The sequence below is a fragment of the Typopeltis vanoorti genome, chromosome 20, assembly GCF_054136105.1.
Source record: "Typopeltis vanoorti isolate ZY-2024b chromosome 20, IOZ_Tvanoo_1.0, whole genome shotgun sequence".
Classification (NCBI taxonomy): Eukaryota; Metazoa; Arthropoda; class Arachnida; order Uropygi; family Thelyphonidae; genus Typopeltis; species Typopeltis vanoorti.
The window spans coordinates 40,378,830-40,394,403 of NC_143568.1; the positions used below are offsets into that span (position 1 = coordinate 40,378,830).

The 15,574-nt window shown below is 33.3% G+C and overlaps 1 protein-coding gene across 3 annotated transcripts in view; it reads left to right on the forward strand.

The window, feature by feature from the left end:
- Positions 1-15,574, forward strand: part of LOC150095390 (ER degradation-enhancing alpha-mannosidase-like protein 1) — a 409,738-nt gene that overhangs the window by 128,864 nt on the left and 265,300 nt on the right. For all 3 annotated transcript variants that reach the window (XM_090410569.1, XM_090410568.1, XM_090410570.1), the window contains exons 6-7: positions 6,300-6,391; positions 6,506-6,588. In XM_090410569.1, coding sequence (XP_090266695.1) covers positions 6,300-6,391; positions 6,506-6,588 — 175 coding nt within the window. The remainder of the gene's footprint in view (positions 1-6,299; positions 6,392-6,505; positions 6,589-15,574) is intronic.

Below are 15,574 nucleotides of genomic sequence, written 5' to 3' on the forward strand. Positions count from 1 at the left end.
TCATTTTTAAAAAATATTATTATAAATAATGAACAGCAGTTACTTTTCAAAACTTAGAGATAAGCATATAATCTGTCTGACTGAACTTTCAGATTCCAAAAGTTTTATATAATCTCAATGTTCTTTGATTCTAATAGTAGCAGACTGGCCTGGTGCTCAAAGAAGCAAAGATGACAAGAATAAGGTATTTATTAAATGCCAGGCAAATAATGCAGGTGATAATGTATTTTTGATAGGCAGTAAGAAAGATTAAAACTTCTGAGCTTGTTTGAAGGTGGTATACAAATTATAACTGCGGAGGGTCCTTGCTGTTTGTTCAGATGTTCCTTAAGATTTGGAATACTGATCCTTTTAACATATTGCAATCTGAAAGAGGAATGATAATTATCAAATACATTCTGTATCAAGGTCTAACTGTGTCCATTAAGTCAAAGAGTAAGTTTTATTTATTTATTTTTATTTAATTTTTCTAATAGAAGAGACTCAGAAAAATAAATGCTACATTCTTGGTGCAGAAGACTTTTGATAATATCTATTTTTTTTGTGAAGGATGATATGTTAAATTATCCAAAAAGGGGCAAACTGTTGTTAGATTTATGTTCAACAATGAACTTGATGCACACATATGTATAATGAGTTAATTTTATCCAGAAATTGATGTTGATGTTTCAGAGTGAGACCAGATTGTAAAGATGTCATCAACAAAATGTAGCCAAATGCTATGTCGAGGAGAAATGGTGTTAGAAATCCAATCCTCTAAAGGCTCATAGAATTTGTCTTGAAAAATATTTGGTGAAATATCTTTCAAGACTTCTATGAAACTTTACTAGAAAAAAACACCTTCAAAGAAAAAAAAATTAAAGATCTTGATCTTCAAGAGTCTGAAATGATTTTCTTTGATGTAGTTTCATGTTTACTTAATATTTTTTCAATAAAAAATATTATTATAAATAATGAACAGCAGTTACTTTTCAAAACTTAGAGATAAGCATATAATCTGTCTGACTGAACTTTCAGATTCCAAAAGTTTTATATAATCTCAATGTTCTTTGATTCTAATAGTAGCAGACTGGCCTGGTGCTCAAAGAAGCAAAGATGACAAGAATAAGGTATTTATTAAATGCCAGGCAAATAATGCAGGTGATAATGTATTTTTGATAGGCAGTAAGAAAGATTAAAACTTCTGAGCTTGTTTGAAGGTGGTATACAAATTATAACTGCGGAGGGTCCTTGCTGTTTGTTCAGATGTTCCTTAAGATTTGGAATACTGATCCTTTTAACATATTGCAATCTGAAAGAGGAATGATAATTATCAAATACATTCTGTATCAAGGTCTAACTGTGTCCATTAAGTCAAAGAGTAAGTTTTATTTATTTATTTTTATTTAATTTTTCTAATAGAAGAGACTCAGAAAAATAAATGCTACATTCTTGGTGCAGAAGACTTTTGATAATATCTATTTTTTTTGTGAAGGATGATATGTTAAATTATCCAAAAAGGGGGAAACTGTTGTTAGATTTATGTTCAACAATGAACTTGATGCACACATATGTATAATGAGTTAATTTTATCCAGAAATTGATGTTGATGTTTCAGAGTGAGACCAGATTGTAAAGATGTCATCAACAAAATGTAGCCAAATGCTATGTCGAGGAGAAATGGTGTTAGAAATCCAATCCTCTAAAGGCTCATAGAATTTGTCTTGAAAAATATTTGGTGAAATATCTTTCAAGACTTCTATGAAACTTTACTAGAAAAAAACACCTTCAAAGAAAAAAAAATTAAAGATCTTGATCTTCAAGAGTCTGAAATGATTTTCTTTGATGTAGTTTCATGTTTACAAATATACCACTTCAAGAAACTATACAGCTTTTGCAAGTAGATTTCCCTGATAACCATTAGATTATACAATTTTACTATCAATGCCCTTTATTTTACTTGGTGTAATAAATTATTTCAGTAGATTGAGATCGTGTGAAGCCCTATGCCACCATCCTAATCTTAATTAGACAGACTGTATGCTTATCCCTAAGTTTTGGAAAGAGATTGCTGTTAGTTGTTTATAATATTATTATATATCTATACCCACATCCCTGAACTCGAAAAGCATTTCCTCCTACTGTACAACTGCTGCTGAGATGCATGATATTGTATGCATGTTGTGTGACTTGTTCTTGTATTCAGAATTTCAGTGTTGTTTCTATTTCTTCTGATTTCTCTCTGAATGAAGTTCATCTGTGAGGCCATTATTTAAAACATTATGCCATGTCTAATGCACGTCTGTTAAACATCTAGTAAATTATTATTATATTTAAAAGAAACACAAACATATATATATATATATATATATATAAAATAACATTTAACATTATATTTACTGTAGTCATTGAATAGTTTTTCATTTGTAATAAAATTTTAATTGTTTAATCTATATCATGAGATATATAGATGAGGCAGAAACCCTATTCAGTATTAATATTATACATAATAAATTTTGTTTTTGTTTTGTTCTGGTTCTCACCTTTTCTTGCCTTTTAACTTTTGATACTCTTAATTGTTTCCATCTATTAAAGGTGCTTTATTTTTAAAGCAATTGAGTGTTGCTTGTGGGTATCCTATACCTGGGGTTGTCCCAACTAAATTTTTGTGGATTTTATCTTAATGATGAGAGCTAAACACACCAAATTTGGTATACAGCTTTCTCTTACACTAACTCAGCTTTCAAAATGATGAGTTACTGACCACTCTTGTTACAAGAATCATCGGAGTCAAAATTTGACTTGGTTTAATATTATTATCTTTAAGTTTAATATTATTGATCTGCCTTTTTCATTCATCATATATTCATAAGGACACAGTATGCAAAATTCGTCAGGCTGTGTCCTAATAAATACCTCTGTAAAATTCAATTCATAATAATTATAATAGTTATTATTAATAGATTGTATTCATTTGCATTCATTAATAGATTGTATTCATTTGCATTCATTAATAGATTGTATTCATTTGCATTCATTAATAGATTGTATTCATTCATAACTTGTATTCATTTACATCACGCTACCTGCACTCACAACCTTCAAAGGCAATCCATTCTAATTACACACAACTCTGAGAGAAAATTTGTAGAATTCTAGGTCTTTACCACCCTCAAAAACTGCCATAGATAAAATTGCTTTATTGATATTTAAATAAATTGATATTTATTTAAATTGACATTATTATTATTGTCAAAATGAAATGTAAAGTATTTGAAATCTTAACGTACTTACTAGATTTTGATAGTTATGTTACTTTCAAACTTTTTTTTATTGTAATTTAAAATTATTAAGTGTTGTGTTTTGAAAAGACATTCTAGTTATGCCAATGGAGACGAATTAGCCATGATATACGTATTTTTTTGCTTGCAACTTACTTGGAGTGTTCATGCTCGCTGAGGAATTTGATGCGTGATTGACAGCTGACAGACAGAGCATTGGGTATCGAAGTAACAGAGAACAACAACAGAGCTAATGGATGTTTACGAATGCAGATCAGAGGAATTTTGTTCTTATGAAGTTTATTTAGTTTTATGTGACATTCGGGGAAATATTAATAGTAGATTTAGAAAAGGAATAGTAAAACTGTGAGTCTTTAAACTGGAGGAGTTGAGACTGTCAACAAGTAATTAGTAAATAAAAGAAGATATTGCAGTCGATATTCTAAAGGAATGTTCGAGGAAACACTGATTGGAAAGTTTCATCTGTCTTAAGGATGCTGGATATATTTGTTATTTCTACTGCAAAGGGTGAAGGAATTAGCTCAACTTAGATATGTTATTTTTGAAGTAGGAGAAGAAACTTTTTCCTCCGGTACAAAGAATAGTAAATTGTGCATCAAACTGAACTGCAAGAGGTAAGAGTATTTAAGCTTCAGTGAGGAATAATATTGTATACTACATAAGGGTAATAAAAAAGGATTCCATGGAAAAAAAGGAATGTTTATATTTTTGGAAAAGGCCCTAACAAAGAAACTATGAAAATTTTTGCTATTGTGAAAACAAGGTGTTTAGTCTTGTAGACGTGATTGAGTATATGTTAAACAATCCAGTAATAGAATGAGTCAGAGAATGAGTGATTTTAATATTTTTGGATAAGAAAATCTCCAAAGTGTAGATTTTTACAAGGCCTTGGATCCAGTATTTTGTAGTTATGTAATTTTATCTAAAGTGTATATATTGTTTTAGTTGTATTAATTACTATTATTATTACATGATACCTCCAGGGAGTCCAAAGACTCATCGAGGGAGGGCATCTACTCTACAGCTCTCTTGTCTCCACCAACTATAACTACACTAATGCCATCTGTCGCCCACCACTAGCATTTCCACAGCCAATCACAAACATCCATGCCCACGGCGGGATTCAAACCTGTAGCCTTTTGGGTGGAGAGCGGATACGCTAACCACTCAGCCAACCAGGCTGGCTTTTGTATACAGCTTTCTCTTACACTAACTCAGCTTTCACTATGATGAGTTACTGACCACTCTTGTTACAAGAATCACTGGAGTCAAAATTTGACTTGCTATGCTCTCTCTAAGTTTAATATTATTCATTTATTATTATTAAATGAGTATATTTTTTGTATTTGGTCTTGAATCAATGATTTTCCAGATTCTGAAAGAAACAGTTAAAAGTCATTGTCAATCGGAATTGAATCCTTTTGTAAATAATAATAAACACTTGGAATATAAAAAATATCTTAATAGAGATAATCTCATAACAAGATATGTTATTTACTTAACAATCTCATGGTGATTAATAATTTTTTCTCTAAATATCTTCATCTGCTGAAAGCTTGTACCATCTCATTTATGTATAAAATTAACATTGAAAAATTGTCAATTAATACTCAAATGCATTTGCAAGTAAATATTTTTAGTTTTCTCAGTTTCCTTTTTTTCTGTTTCGTATATGATTTCTTGTAACAAAACAAAGATTAAAAAGATTTTTTTTTTTTCAACATTTACATAATTTGGACCAAATGGGTTTTTGCAGTAGATCCATGATATGTAAGTTTGTTTTGATCAGAGCCTTCAGGAGAAATGGGAGGGACCTGTTATATATTCTAATTTTAACATGAAGAGGATTTGATGATGTAAGTTATTTTTAAGTAGGTTGTAAATTCTTCTAGTTGTTTTTTTATGCCCTAAGTAGATGATAAAGTGTTTGATGTTGTGGACCCAGATTTTTGTTTTTAATTGGAAGTTCTTTAAAGCTGTTTTACAAGGGATTCAGTGAGTATGTTTTCAGAGTAAGTTTTATTACTAGGCTGGTAAAAAATGCCTTGGATGTACGGTGCCTGAATGAACAGTTGGATATTCATTTGAGGTTCATTTTCATCTGGCATTATGAATTATTTAATTCATAATGCCAGAGAAACAGATAATAACTACTAATATTTAGCTGATCTTATAACCCACACCTTCAGAACACAGTTCGTCACAATACACAAGCACTGACAGTCATTGGGGAATGATTTAAAATTGTAATGAACATGAAATAAACACACATAAATTAAAAACTCCAAGAAATTCTTGTTTAATCCTTTATTCAAGTGTAGTAAACAAAATTTTTCAATGAAATTTCTTCATGACTAGACTACTTGTATATAGAGGCTAATGACTTCACATTAATTTGTCTTCATATCCCATAATCCAAAGCAAACATTCTTTTGGCCCTTCCCTTAATGCACTGCATTAAGGGAAGGGTCACTACTCAGACTGGTTTTCACCTTTATTGAGGTCTCATCAGTGGGAGCCAGACCTGAAAGAGATGCCCAGATTGAATTAATACCATTATTTTGCAGGCCAGCTTTCTGATAGTAAACAGAATTTGAACAACTTGATAACATTGTTGGAGGCTTCCTGATTTAGCTAGCAAATAATCCTATTGCTGCTTATCCTACCATGTTGTTATCTGGTGGGTGGGAGTCAGGGTGCAATCCATATTCTTAGTATTTTAAAAATTATAAGAATATGGATGGCATTCAGCACATTTTTGTTTCAATATTTTTTCCTTTGTTTTCTTCTGTCAAACCTTTGTCAGCATTGGATAACTGGATTTTGGCACCTTTAGTGTTTTACAGCAATAATTAAAAATTATTGGACAGATAGTAGGCTTATGGGTAATTAGGACTGTGTGTGTGTTGTGTGTGTATATATTAATTTTTGATAGTTAATTACTTAGTGTAGTTTGCAGAATTTAAATAAATAATATGGAGAAGTACTGATGTAATATCTTAGCTGATTTTATTCTAGGTAATGTTGTAGATGTACAGACTGGTGAATGGGTTGGAAGAATGAGTGGTATTGGTGCAGGATTGGATTCCTTTTATGAGTACCTGTTAAAAGTAAGCTTGTACTACATTTACACAAACCATTTATGAATGATTTTAGATTAGTTAACTGATATACATAATAGTAGTTCTTAATATATTAATTGCATCTTTTTTAATTTATTGCAGTCGTATATTTTGTTTGGTGAAAAAGAGGATTACCTGATGTTTAATGAAAGCTATAGTGCCATTAAGCAGTATATGCGCAAAGGGTGAGTTTGTTATGTTGAAATTTTTACTGAAAGATTTGGATTTTTTGAAAATGTATTATTAATATCAATCTAACCCACAAAATATTGCAAACCTGACAGTACATTAATACTATTAGGTTTGTAACATTTTGTAAACTAAGCATTAGGTAATTCAGAAATTCTGCTCTAGAGACCAAATGTGGACATTTTTTGATGTCACTTCAAGCCACTAATAGTATCAGTGGTTGTCTCAAGGCAGTGAAATTCCTCAGCCACCTGCAAACATTTGTATTCTTTAGCTATTTTCTTTCCACTGCTGGATAAAGTCCCTCCCCCCAGACGTTTATAATTATTCATGTCCACAGTGTGATTTGAACTTGCAGATTGTTGATTATAGAGTGGATGTGTCCATTCAGCTAAACAGTCATGCAGCTAATTCCATTTCAAGACAAATTTGTATTATCATCTGTCATATTGTGTTATCAGTTAATTGCCAATTAGAGATTCTTGTGAATATGTAGCCTGTGGATTAAGCTTGGTTGTATAAGCATCCATTCTGCATTTATTTGTTTTTTGTTGTTTTCAAATTCATTTATTTTAGTTACTATAATTGAACTCATTTATACATATATATCTCCAGGGTATTATTACCACTAAGGTATGCTCTGGAATGAATAAACCAATTGATCATTGACCCTCCAAGGTATTTCTTTTACCAAAATTAAACTAAGCATTATATTGGAAATCTGCATTTTCATTATTATTATTATCACCTCAAGACCCTCTGTGAAGTCGCACTCATTGCAAGAGGTACTGTGAAGACACCACACTCTCAGGCAGTGCATTCCAATTATTTGCAACTTTTCCATGCAACAAAACCTGCTTCTTACTCCCTCGCTCACCTTCCTTATACAGCTTCCAGGGATAACCTCCTGCTCTCCCCCATCTTCCACCATTTTATGAAAAACCTCTTCAACATTAATCCTATAACAACCACTTACCAACTTGTATGTCTCTATCATATCATCCATCTTCCTCCTATCCACTAGACTGCAAGTTGCATCTTCTCAAATAATCTGCATGTCTACCTTGAGAATCAGTAGCTAAACATTAAAGGCAAAATTAGTCTCATTTTTCAGGTCTGTTGCTGAAGATTTTTCAGGTAAGATTCTCTAACCTTCCAATTCCTTCATTGTGTGTCAGCTTTCAACAGTTATTGCATATTATTTCTGGTGTAAGTTTCTATTCTGCATTTAGTAGCAACCATTAGCTTGTATTCATTAATATGTGATTTATATATACGCTTAGAAAATTACAGAATAGTAAATTTTATTTATAAGTAGTAAATTTTTGGCAGCCATTCTAGTAAGTATAGCAGTGATTCACTGAACACAATTTAAACATCTGCACATATGAACACAATATCTGAAATTAAATAACTACATTGACTGTGTGCATGAGTGACTAAAACTGAATAAACCAGTTTTAGCCATATGTTACTTAGGTTATGAAAACCTTACATTTGGTTGCAACAACTAAGATATTTTTTTGAAAGTCAGTTATTTACACAAAATTCTGTTTTCTTCCACAGAATTAGTTCACAATGAAATAATTTTAAATTAATAAACAGTATAAAAACTAAGGACATACTTCTTTTTAATAAAATTTACATTGGGAATGTATGAAAACTATAAAACATCTTAAAATTGTGCACTGGTTTTCAATTGTTTGATAATCTTCTTCTCACCCATCCTCTTTGGATAGTACTTCCATCTGTCTCATCCTTTTCCTTCCTTGTAGCAATGCAGAAATCTTCATCCTTATTGATAATTGGAGTAGAAAATAAACAGAAAATACATTTGAATAACTAGTAAATGTGTTTACTAAAGTTATAGTTATTTGATGTAAATGTATGAATAGCACACTCATTTTACTATGTGTGTGACAAGGTTATGTTAAAATATACTGTCACTCTTCTTATAGAATAAGAGCAAAGGGGTTGTATTCTGGATGTAAAGTTGGAGATAAGATCATATAAGGGCTTCCCACCTATGTTGTTGCAGCAGCATGCATAGTATTTAAGAGGTTGGTTAAAGGATGCACATTTGTCTGCATCATTTGCTTTTGCAGTAGTGTGGAGTGAAATATCTGCAGCTTCAAAGATGAAATAATAAGCACCCAAAGTTGCTGTCAGCTACAAGATGATATATCATGATAGTACATTACAGATTCCTAAACCATCTGAGGCACAGACTTTGGATGAAAACAATTTACTAACCTTAAAAATGTAGCATTTTTTTTGTGAACAGAATTTCAGACGTCCATGCCTGTAAGCCTTTCATTGGAAGACCCTGGCAGAATTCACTAGTCTTATGAGTGGGGCTTGAAAAATATGCTTATTTGTTCATCCATGATGAGTGAAATTTTTCCACTTCAAGTGTCATCCCCTAGAAGGAGGTTGGCAACCATGTCACGGAACCTTTTTCTTTCTTTTGCTGCTCTGGAACATTTATGTAATTCATGCCAGTCCAGTCCTTAATGTCTTCAAACCACATTCTCCTGAGTCTCCCTCTTTTTCCTTCCAATTTCCCTTCTAATATTAATTTCTGAATGCCTTCCTTGTCTAGTTTGATGTCCAAAATATTCAAGTTTTCGCTCTTTAATAATTTTCATTAATGTTCTTTTCATTTATGCTTTCTTTAAAACATCTTCATTTTTCATTTTCTCTGTCCATGGTATTTTCAACATTCTTCTGATGGTCCACATTTCAAAAGCTTTTAATTTTTTCTCTGCTTCTTTATTTAAAGTCCAAGTTTCACTGTTGTAGAGAAGGCTTGACCAGATATAGCATTTTATTAATCTTTTTCTTGTGTCTATATGAATGTCTCTGGATGTTAGAACAGTTTTCATATCAGTAAAGGCTTTTCTTGCTATCTCTATTCTTCTTTTTATTTCTTTAAGGGAATATCCTCTGTCTGTAAACATTTGTCCCAAATATATAAAAGACTGAACCTGTTCAATTTTCTTTTTGTTAACAGTTATGTTTAGTTTCTTATTTATAGGCTCTTTTAACCAAGAGGAGACCTCCACATAGCCTTTAAAGGAATGCAGAGAACCGACCAGGGCTTCTGACCTAATGTCCAATCCTCACCTTATCGTGGTGCACCCTGATGGATATCTACCTGGATACTGAACGAACGAGGATGGGCTGGCAATTTGGAATTTAGCTGACCAAATTGTATTCTTATTGGCTTAAACCAATATACAAAATGATGGTACAATATGACAAAATTTCATGCCGGCTGGGTGGTTGCCCGGTTAAACAAAGCCCCCCATTGTTTTCGCCAGGAAACCAGGGCGAACATCGAAAATTCAGCTACTGGAACATATCTGAAAGCACATGCATCCCAACTCAACATCACGAGAGTTAAAGATCGGTATTATCAACATAAGAAGCCTGAATGGCAAAGAAATGGAGCTAGCTGAAGAATTAGATAAGTACCAGATCGACATAATAGGTGTGACTGAAACAAAAAAGACAAAAACTGGTGAGATCTTTCTGAGCAATAAATACAAAATGTTATATTCAGGAAATGATAATCAAGGAAAAGAAGGAGTAGCCATAGTATTCAACACAAAATACGAGGCTAATCTTCTTGAATGGCAGGCAGTCTCAAGTAGAGTAATGTGGGCAAATATGAGAATGGGGAACTGGACAATGAGACTTATTTGTGCCTATGGTCCCACAGAAGGTTCTAAGGTAGAAGTGGAGGAAGTTTTTGAGGCTTTAGAAAAAGCAACTGACACAATGAAAAAGGAAAAGTTGGTCCTTGTTGGGGATCTAAATAGCAGAGTAGGAAATGATTGTGAGACATACAAAAATATTTTGGGAAAATTTGGAGAAAAGAGCAAAACTAATAATCATGGCAAATATCTGTTGGATTTCTGCTCAGGACATAGACTGGTTATTACTAACACCATTTCCAACATAAAAATGTGCACAAATTCACATGGAGAGAAGAGGCAAGGAATAAGAAAAGTTTCATTGACTATGTTATTGTTGATACTGATGTTTTCTCCCTGGTGCAGGACACCAGAGTGTACAGAGGATTTGAAATTGGAAGTGATCACTAATTAGTCTTGAGCAGGATAAAATTGAATTTCATATTGAAAAGAATAACATGTAAGAAAGTTTTAAAGCGAATAAAAGTTGAGCAGCTCTCAGATGTGAACTGTAGACTAAAATACAGAAAGATTATTGAAGAAAAAATGAAAGAGTTTGAGAAAAGGAATCTAACCTTGGAGATTCAGTCGCAAACTCTGAAGAAAACATTGATTGATTCTGTGAGAGAGGCATGTGGTGAGGTTGTTTGCATGGATAAAAAAATCAGAACTCCCTGGTGGACACAGGAAGTTAAAGAGGCAGTGAAGGAAAAGAAGAAAGCATATCAAAAGTTCCTGTCAAATAAGTCAGCTTGTGCTCTTAGAGAATACAGAGACAAATGCAAGATTGCTAAACACTGTGTAAAACTAGCTAAACAAAAGTCATGGGAAGACTTTGGCAGGAATATAGAAAATAAATATCAAGAAGGTGGCAAAATATTCTGGAGGTTGTTGAAGAAGCTTAAGAATGGATGGAGGAAAGAGTGCTGTAAAAGGAGTTAGAGATGATGAAGGTGACATGAAAACGGAAGAATAAGATATCTTTGAAGTATGGGGTAATTACTTTGAAAAACTGCTAAATGAAACAAGCAGTGATAACAGCAAAGTGGTAAAAAACACTGACCAGGCATGCAGTCAGGAATACATATCCATACTTGAAGTAGAAAAAGCCATCAAAGGCTTGAAATGTGGAAAGGCAGCAGGAGTAGATGATAATCAACCAGAAATGCTGAAGCGTGGGGGGGTATAAATGTCTTACAGTGGCTGCACTGCATAGTTCAGAAAGCCTGGATAGAGGGACAAATTCCCTATGATTGGAGTAGAGCTCTAATAGTACCGATATATAAAAAGGGAAATAAAACTGCATGTGAGAATTACAGAGGTATTTCCCTACTGAGTGTTCCTGGCAAGATCTATGCAAGTATACTTAAGAAACGGTTGAGAAGAATTGTGAAAGAAAAGCTTGGTGAAGAACAGGCTGGATTCAGGCCAAATAGAGGCTGTCATGATCAGATCTTCGCTTTACAACAAACAGTTGAGAAAGCATGGGAATATAACAAAGATCTGTATTTAACTTTTGTCGATCTGGAAAAGGCATATGACAAGGTGCCAAGAGAGAAGCTATTCAATATGCAATAATTATATTATGTCAATGGGGCATTATATCAAGCAATACTTAGTCTTTATTTGAATTGTAAGTCAGCAGTTAGAATTGAAGGAAGTATAGGAAGATGGTTTAATGTTAAATCTGGTGTGAGACAAGGATGTACATTATCTCCTCTGTTATTCATTATCTATGTGGATCACATTATAAAGGAAAGTGGTATTAAACATAATATCAGAATTGGAGATGTTAATGTCATCTCTTTGCTTTATGCAGATGATGTTATACTTCTAAATAAATCTGCTACAAGTTTGCAAGATTCTTTGACTAAATTGAATATCTGTTGTAATAGATATGGTATGAAGGTCAGCAATAAAAAGACAAAGACAATGAAAATAGGTAGAACTGTATTGTGAATGGGGAACTGTGGAACAAGTAAAACATTTCAGCTACTTAGGCACGATTTTTAATGAAGATTGTAAATTAAATATGGAAATAGACAGCAGAATCAACAAAGCTGGTATGGTAGGCAGTCAATTGAATAAATTCATATGGAATAAGAGAGAAATTAGTCGGAACACTAAATTAGCTGTATACAAGACAGTGTTCAAACCAGTTTTAACTTATGGATCTGAGAGCTGGGTCAGAAGTAAAACACTTGATAAAAGACTAGAAGCCACAGATATGACAAGCCAGTGTTCATACCAGTTTTAACTTATGGATCTGAGAGCTGGGTCAGAAGTAAAAAACTTGGAAAAAGACTAGAAACCGTAGATATGACAAGACAGTGTTCAAATCAGTTTTAACTTATGGATCTGAGAGCTGGGTCAGAAGTAAATCACTTGACCAAAGAATAGAACATCAGATACAAGAGTCCTGAGAAAGATTAGAGGCATGAACAGATGACATCAATGGCATTATCATATTAAAAATGAGGATATTAGGAAAGAACTTGACATTGTCAGCATCCAGGAATGCGTTAGCACAGCTAATCTCAGGTGGTATGGTCGCTTACACAGAATGGACGAGGAAAGATTAGCAAAACAAGTGTTCTCTGCCAGGTTGGGAGGAAAACGATTTGTACAGTAGATGATAAGGTGTACCTTATCGTCTAAGGTACAAAGTGCCTTAGACGATAGAAATATGAGATCTGATAATGTTGGAGTCTTGACAAGTAACAAACTGATATGGAGGAAAATTGTAGATAGGAAGTTAGTAATGATGTAAATTTTTGATTGGAGATTGTAAATTGTAGTACTATCATATCCTGTACACCCCTTGAAGGTACATGTCATGAATTTGATGATGATGGTTCTTTTTTGATATAATCATGCACTTTGTTTTCTTTAGGTTAATAATTAGTCCCATGTCTAGGCTTCTGTTGTAAATTTTTGTGACTAAGTTTTGAAGATCATCTTCAGATTCAGCTATAAGTACTGTGTCATCTGCATACCTGAAGTTGTTGAAGTTCCTACCTCCGACTTTTGCACCCTTCAGTTCTGAAATATTTTTAAAAACTTGCTCACTATATATATTGTACAGTACGGGTGATAAGACACATCCTTGACTTACTCCTTTTTTGATTTCAGAGTTGCCAGAATATGTATTTTGATATCTTATTGAGGCCATTTGATTCCAGTATGTATTTGTAATTATACGTAGATCTTTTCCTTTTAATCCATTATTCGCCAGGATATGTATTAATTTCTTATGATCTATTGAATCAAATGCTTTGGTGTAATCAATAAAACAAAGATATGTGCTTTTCTGGTTGTCAAGGTTTCTTTCACATAATGTTTTCAAATTGAAGATTCCTTCTCTTGTACCTTTGTCTTTTTAAAACCTGATTGAGTGTCTTCTATTTCTACTGACAAAGTGCCTTTTATTCTTTCTAGGATTATTCTCAGTAGTAATTTTGTAAGATGGCTTGTTAAACTTATTAGTCTATATTCTGAACATTCAAAAGTCCTTGGAATTTTGGGAATAGTGACAAAGATGGATTTCCTTAGATCATCTGGGATGTATCCTGTATCATAGGTGTTATTAAAAATAACCTTTTTGGTCATTAAGTGTGTTTTCATTTACTTTATTTAACAATTCAATAGGGATCTGATCAGGGCCTGGTGTTTTACCTGTTTTCATTTGACTTAGAGCATATTCTATTTCTTCATATGTAATTGGTTCACCATCCATATTTTGTATATCTGGTGCGCCCGTGTGATCAGAGTCAAACAGTTCTTTTCCATATTCTTTCCATCTTTTTATGATATCTTGTGTCTCTAGTAGCATTTTTCCATTTTGATCTTTTATACAAGGATTATGGTTGGAATTTTTCTTTTTATTTGTCAGGGCTTGGATTGACTTATGCATTTCTTTACTATTGTGTTTTTTGTCCAATTCCTCTATTTCTTTATATTTTTCATTTAGCCACTTGTCTTTAGCCTTCCTGCATTCATTTTTTATAATTTTACTGAGTATTCTATACTGTTGTGTACTTTTCTTTTTTCGTTTTTCATTCTTAGGTTCTAGTATTGATTCAGTCATCCAGGTATAATAAATTTAGTTTAATCCTTTATCCAAGTGTGTGCAAACAAAGTTTGCACCTGAAAGTATCTTCAGGACTGGGGTAAAGTGGTACAACACCGGGCAACTCCTTGCAAAGGGTGGAGCAAGCTACCAACACTCCTATCTCAGTATCTCCCATAATGCAAAACACATCTCCTTGCAGATATGTATAATGTTATGCATTAAGGGAAGGGCCACTACCTACTGGGTAGTGGTTATAGTCCTGAAACAATCTTTGTTATCTGCCTCTTTACCCTTTCCACAGGTAATTTATCCCCTTCAAATCCTGGGGACCAAATTTGAGAACAATAGTCCAAATGTGATCTGATCAGGGTCTTATATCAATGTCTGAAACAATCTTTGTTATCTGCCTCTGTACCCTTTCCACAGGTAATTTATCCCCTTCATATCCTGGGGACCAAATTTGAGAACAATAGTCCAAATGTGGTCTGATCAAGGTTCTTATATCTTATAAGGTATATCAGGGTCTTTTATCCCTGCAGGTCAGCATCCTTCTCAGTATTGCAGCAATCTTCTGGGTTACCTTCACCACTTTTACAATATGTTACCTGAATTTCAGTTTTCTATTAATCATCACCCCCAGATCTCTTGTCTCCCCTACTTCCTCCAATACAGCTCCTCCAATTGAGTATGCAGCCTCCCATCGATGTATCCCAAACTTGAAGACTTTACATTTTACTGCATTAAACCGATACCCCTATTCATTTTCCCATCTGTCTAGTTTATTCAAATCCTCTTGCAGGTCTGCTACATCTGCACTATTACTAATAACCCTTCCCAACGTCACATCATCTGCAAACAACTGAATATCCCCCCCCTCCCTGCAATTCACTGACAATGTTATTGATGTAAAGGTTAAAAAAATAAAGGTCCCAGTACTGAGCCCTATGCGATCCCACTTGTAACCTTTTGCCTCCTTGATATTGCTTCGCCATACATAATTCTCTGATACCTATCATATAGCCAATCTTGAATTCAGTTCACTAACACGACATCTAAACCTATGTGCTGCAACTTAAATATCAGCTTAACATGTGATACACTGTGAAATGCCTTTGTAAAAACCAAAAAAAAAAAAAAATGGCAGAATATGTCTTTCCCTCATCAACTACTCTTGTCACTTTATTATAAAAGGCAATCATTACTAAAGCAAGA